The following is a 6,623-nucleotide window of genomic DNA, read 5'->3' as shown; positions in this document are numbered from 1 at the left end:
TTTGGGATGCACTTAGTAGCATGACATTAATTAGGAATAAAGACTTCCGAGTTCTGGTGCATTTGTGCATGCGGGGGTCATTATGTTACCGCAATGCGATTTCTAGTTGTAGATTCTTTACAGCTGGAAACACGTAACTCATCTGCAGGTCTTCACCCTGAAGGTCAGACTGTGCAATGAGCTCCATCTGAGAATCCACAGGCGTTAGCTGGTTAAAGGTCAAGGGTCAGGCTCCACAGGCCTCAATAAGTGGGTTGAAGGTCAGACTCTACAGGCTTTAGTTAGCAGGTTAAAGGTCAAAGGTCAAATTCATAGGAATCTGGAAATATAATTGACTATACAACTAAAATCATATTAACAAGAATATAATAAAATTATTTCCATCATTGTTTCTTTATTGAGTTTTACTTTATCCAAACTACAGGAAGAAACGAGTTTAAAACATATGAAGTGTTTTTGTTTTGTTTTGTTCCTGTCACCAGAACTTCGTCCTGCTTCTCCTGTCAGATCCATCTGATCCCAGCTGGAGGACATAATCCGTCCAAATGGGTCGACCCACAGCTCCGTCCAGCTGCCCAGTAAACCATCACAGGAGGCTGTCCCGACTGGGTCCTGGCTCGTTTATTTACCCATCTTTACATCCTCCATCCTGCAGAGGAGGAGGAGAGGACCCAGAGTCTTACTGCACCTCCTCAAATCAGCTCTAAAGACGGGCTTTAGTTCTGGAGAACTGGACTCCTTTCCCACACATCTCCTTTTAACATGAATCTGGGTTTAATGTGGCCAAATAAGTCCATAATTATTGAATATGTTTATAATGTTGCTGTAAATAAAACTCAAAACATTCTCATCTTTTAAAAATGCCTTTTCAGTTTAATCCATGAGAACTGCGACACTTTTTAAACTGTAGGTCAGTTTCTTTGACTCTGAGCTCGTTTATCTGAGTAAATTCAGCTGTAACGGATAAAATCCTGTCAGAAATCAGCCTAATTTCTTCAGTTCTTTTTGCCATCTGTGGAGGATTTTTCCTGCCTGATGGTTGGAGGACAAACAGATGACAGATGGACCGAAAATATGAAAAAATAAAAAAATTTACAGATTGACTGAGAAAAATAAAATGAGACAAAAGCTTCTCTGGTCTCATTGTTAAAAGGTCCAGTATCCATCAACCTTCTTCTCTAAGGTTTTTTTGGAAAAATTTAAAATAAGACAGAGTCAGACTCTTACTTTGAAAGTCCACATTCAAACCTCTTCCTGTTTCCTGCCAACCTTCTGACTGAATCCTCCAGAACATCTAAGAGACATGAAGGATCTGAGGGGGCGGCGATGATGGAAAAATAGGAGGAAAAAGGTATATTGGTTGGTTCTGGTTCTGGTTTGTTTTGTTGTTTTTTGGACCCTCAAGCTGAAAGTTGTTGGTTCCTTCTTTGTTCTGTCTACAGGTGGAGCAAATCAGGAGACGTTATGGAGACACTCAGAAGACATTCTGGAGATAATCTGGAGACACGTAGGAGAAATTCTGAAGACATTCAGGAAGCATGTAGGAGACATTCTGAAGACATTCAGGAAACATGTTGGAGACATTCTGAAGACATTCAGATGACATGTAGGAGACATTCTGAAGACATTCAGATGACATGTAGGAGACATTCTGGAGACAGTTTAGAAGACATGTGGGAGACATTCTGGAGACATTCAGAAGACATGTAGGAGACATTCTGAAGACATTCAAGAAACATGTAGGAGACATTCTGAAGACATTCAGAAGACATGTAGGAGACATTNACATGTAGGAGACATTCTGAAGACATTCAAGAAACATGTAGGAGACATTCTGAAGACATTCAGAAGACATGTAGGAGACATTCTGAAGACATTCAGGAAACATGTAAGAGACATTCTGAAGACATTCAGGAAACGTGTTGGAGACATTCTGGAGACATTCAGATGACATGTGGGAGACATTCTGAAGACATTCAGAAGAAATGTAGGAGACAATAAGAGAGATTCTGAAGAAATTTTAGAAGACATGTGGGAGACATACTGAAGACATTCAGAAGACATGTAGGAGACATTCAAAAGACATGTGGGAGACATTTTGGAGACATTCTGGAAACATGTAGGAGACATTCAGAAGACATTCTGAAGACATATAGGAGACATTCTGGAGACATACAGAAGACATGTAGGAGACATTCTGGAGACATTCAGAAGACATGTAGGAGATATTCTGGAGACATTCAGAAGACATGTAGGAGACATTCTGGAGACATTCAGAAGACATATAGGAGACATTCTGGAGACATTCAGAAGACATGTAGGAGACATTCTGGAGACATTCAGAAGACATGTAGGAGACATTCTGGAGACAGTTTAGAAGACATGTAGGAGACATTCTGGAGACATTCAGAAGACATGTAGGAGACATTCTGAAGACATTCAGGAAACATGTAGGAGACATTCTGAAGACATTCAGAAGACATGTAGGAGACATTCTGGAGACATTCAGAAGACATGTAGGAGACATTCTGGAGACATTCAGAAGACATGTAGGAGACATTCTGGAGACATTTTGAAAACAATCTGGAGATAATCAGGAGACACTCCAAAGATATGGAGACATTTTAAAGACACTGGAGACATTGTGGAGACATTCATAACCAAACCCAAAGTACCATCAGACGGAGGTTAGAACTTATGGACCCGTCATCAGAACCTGATTGAACCAGAGATCATTATTCGTGTCACTCTGACCCGATTGGTTTGTTCTGAACATTGACATCATAAACTGGGTTGGTTCATCAAACATTTGCTGGCTTCGTCTGATACAAAAGGTCAAAGGTCATCACTCAGAACCAATACAACCAACAGTCCAAGACAACAGGGACAGAAAGCAGGCCTATAATTTCTGGTTCTGGTTGTGCTGGCCCAGTGAGCTGCAGAAACAAAGAGCTGATGACGACGAAGACTTCAAGCGACGTAGAACCTCTGACTGGCCATCAGGGCGGTCTGACTCTCCCTGCGTTTGTCCCTCCTCCTCCTTCTCCTCAGTCGGACTCTCCAGCAGACAGCGCTGGACCCCACCAGGCAGAGTCCGACAGCGAGCAGAACCAGCCCCAGGACAGAGATGTTGGACCCGTGGGGGTTAAATGTGTAGGCCACCGCCGTCACCACCACGCCGGTGATAAAGACCACTGCTCCGAATGGCACCAGGCAGCGGCTGCAGGACGTCTCGGCGCCGCCGGTCGCCGCCGCCAGCTGCACCTCATTGACGTGGGGGACGCGTGTCGTCACGACGACCCCACTTTCCCTCCGGACCCTGTCCCGACTCAGCTTCTCCGCAGAGATGGACGTGGGTATCCTCACGGCGGTCCTCGGGATCCTGGCCCCGCCTTTGACGTAGAGCTCCTTCGGCATGGCGACCTCTCCGGCGAGGAACAGGTGAGCCATCGCAGCGACGTCAGCCAATCAGCTGTAAGCAGACATGAGCATTACGTTTATTTACTGAGTCACTAATTTAGACTTCTACCACTGAAGATTCAACTGAAATGTTTCAAAAGTTTTTAACAAAAAATAAAATGAATAAATTCTGCGGAATCAGTAAAGGAACCAAAACAAGTCCAACAGGAAGTCTTATTCTGAAACTCCAGATGCTTACTTGTTCCTGTTCCTGCCCACTCTCTGACTGAAGGATCTATGGGCTCAAGACCCCATAACTCGAGACCAAGTCAAGACCAAGACCAGAGTTTATTGTGACCATAGACTTGAATAAGATCACTAGACTAAGCCCCGCCCATCCCGTCCACTGTGTGACAGCATGGAGGAGCAGAAACAGACCAAACAGGACAACAGCTCACAGCCTCCAGAGAAACTAATAGATAAACAGCAGCTGAACTGGATCTGTTTCACAGATTATCTGTCATGTTTTTACAATAAATTAATAATTGTGTTAATTTCATTCAACAATCATGTAAAACAGCAGATTTATACCAGAAAAATATATAATTTATAAGTAACAATGATCTAAACCAGACCTTGAAGTCAGCCTGTAACTTAGACTTTAGCTAGTTGAAAAATGACGACTTCAGCTAGTAATAAAGTATATTTATTATTTCTTCTTACTGTCATAAAAATAATAATATTTATATTTATCAGTCAACAGTTAGAAAATGTTCTCTGGTTATAGGATGAAACTTGTCTCTATTAGCTAACATCTTCTTAACAGGTCAGGTTCCTCTAACAGGAACCTAAAAATACTCACATTTATAATATTTTACACTCTGTAGGTCTAAATATTAATCAGACATTTATAATATTATTTTTCACTCTGTAGGTCTAAATATTAATCAGAGGACAAATCAGCTGTGATATTTAATAGTTTGTGTTAAATTGTAACATGATTCAACAGAGCTAAACTGTGTATATATGCTCCACAAGCTAATGTCTGTTAACCAGTTCAATAAATAACAGTGATTACATGGACTTTATAAGATTATTTTAATTTTAAACTCTTACATTATGTTCTGCTCAGATCACATTGAGCAAAATAAGATCAAATCTGCTGACTTGTTGTAAAATGAGACGTTTTACTGTTTATCTTCTGTTAATAAATCCATAACACAAACAGCTTTTCTGACTTTATTTAAAACATTAGATAGATTATATAAACTGTAAAATATTAATAATAATTGTGTTAGTATTATTATTAATAGTTTTAATGATTTCTACATCGTCAGTCCCGTTTAGCGTTAGCCATTAGCTTCACCAGCCGATCACATGATCACCTGGTTTCTGAGCTCCAGTTGTTCTATTTAAACTCCTTGATCAAGACCGAGACCAAGGCCTGGGGCCTGTCTTACTTGTCCTCTTCTCCTGCTCCTCCTTTTCTTCTTCCTGCTCTTGTCTCCTGTCACTCGATTGTTCTCCTCCTCACCTGTCCTACTCTTCACTTTGCTCCTGTCCCCTTCTCTTCCTCCAGCTCCTCTCTCCTCTGCCTCCTCCTCTTATTTATTCTTTTCCTCCTGCTTCTCTTTTTCCTGCTCCTCCTCACCTGTCCTCCTTTTTATTCTGCTCCTGTCTTCACCTCCTCTTCCTCCTCACTCCTCCCACTCTCCCTCACCTGTCCTCTTCTTCCTCCTGCTCTTCCAGCTCCAGACATCTCGTTCTGGTCCTTCTCTTTCTCCCTCTTTTTCTCCTGCACCTCCTACTTCTTGTTTTCCTCCTGCTCCTCCTCTCTTCCTCTTGCTCCTATACTCCTGCATCTTCATCTCTCCATCACCTGTCCTCTTCATCCACTTGCTCCTTTTCCTCACATGTCCTCCTATTCACTCTGCTCCTGTCCGCTCCTTCTTCTCTTCCTCCTGCTCCTGTCTCCTCCTCTTGTTCCTCTTCCTACTACTTCTTCTTTTTCTCGTGCTCCTCCTCTCTTCCTCTTGCTCCCATACTCCTGCATCTTCATCTCTCCATCACCTGTCCTCTTCTTCCACTTGCTCCTTTTCCTCACATGTCCTCCTATTCCCTTTGCTCCTGTCCGCTCCTTCTTCTCCTGCTCCTGTCTCCTCTTGTTCCTACTTCTTCTTTTTCTCCTGCTCCACCACCTATCCATCACATGTCCCCTTCTTTCTCCTGCTCCTCCTCCTCTCCTGTCCTCCTTTAACTCTGCTCCTGTCTTCACTTTCTCCTCCTCTTCCTGCTCCTGTCTCCAGAGTCACTTTGTTCTTCTCACCTGTGTTCCTCCTCCCTGTCTCCCTCACCTGTCCTCCTTCTGCTGCTGTCTCCTTCTGGTCCTCCTCTTACTCCTTCTCTTCTCCTTTTCCTTCCTAGTATTCTCCTCCCTCTGTTTCTCCTCCTTCTGTTTCTCCTCCTGCTCCTCCTCACAGTCTGTTTCTGTTTTTATTCTTTCAAACTGATGTAATAAATAAATCATAAATAATCTGAACAGTCTAGACGCTCTCCCTGCTTCCTGCCAGATTAAATTATTTTAATGTTGTTTTCTACTTGAAACTAAAAGATTTTATTTATAAAACAAATAAACAAACAAATAAACAAACAATATTTTTATCTTTAGCGGCTGAAAAAACAGATCTGATCCGTTTAAAACTCAGAATAAACAGACTTACTGCAGCAGAGAGTCCAGCTTCATTCCTCCTGATGCTTTTCTCCTCACAGCCCAGAACACTCCTCCTCCCTCAGAACCAGAACCAACACTCCTCCTCCCAGCAGAACCAGAACCAACACTCCTCCTCCCAGCAGAACCAGAACCACAAGCTTAAACTCTTTCTTTCCTCCAAATATTTTCCTAAAACTCTAAAAAGCTGGGTCAGGTTTACAAAAACTAAACCCTGTCCAGCAGAGACTATCTGCATTTGAAAAGCTCCAGACCAGAACCAGAACCAGAACCTGAGATCCTCTTTCAGGCTGTCAACATCAGGAAGAACCAGAACCGGTCCAGGCAGCTGAAGAACTGCTGCAGAGTCCGTTTAAGCTTCAAAGAAAGAAAAACAAAGCAGAAAACCAGACAGACCTACATATCCCATCATGCATTGCTTCACCACAGACTGTTGATTAAAACAGTTTGTCTTCATTAAAGTTATATTTAGGTCTAAGTCAAGGTTCTGGTCCAG

The 6,623-nt window shown here is 42.4% G+C and overlaps 1 protein-coding gene across 1 annotated transcript; it reads right to left on the bottom strand.

Annotated features, from left to right (window-relative positions):
- Window positions 1-1,796: 1,796 nt before the first annotated feature.
- Window positions 1,797-6,623, bottom strand: LOC106528232 (transmembrane protein 100). The gene is made up of 2 exons (XM_014023352.1): window positions 6,120-6,623; window positions 1,797-3,472 (listed from the first exon to the last, which is right to left on the bottom strand). The coding sequence occupies exon 2, from the start codon at window positions 3,448-3,450 to the stop codon at window positions 2,971-2,973; it is 480 nt and encodes a 159-aa protein (XP_013878806.1). The 5' UTR covers window positions 3,451-3,472; window positions 6,120-6,623; the 3' UTR covers window positions 1,797-2,970.

This window comes from Austrofundulus limnaeus, unplaced genomic scaffold, assembly GCF_001266775.1.
Source record: "Austrofundulus limnaeus strain Quisiro unplaced genomic scaffold, Austrofundulus_limnaeus-1.0 Scaffold364, whole genome shotgun sequence".
Taxonomy (NCBI): domain Eukaryota; kingdom Metazoa; phylum Chordata; class Actinopteri; order Cyprinodontiformes; family Rivulidae; genus Austrofundulus; species Austrofundulus limnaeus.
Note: the sequence above shows the minus strand (reverse complement) of the source record. Positions and strands in the feature narration are given on the sequence as shown.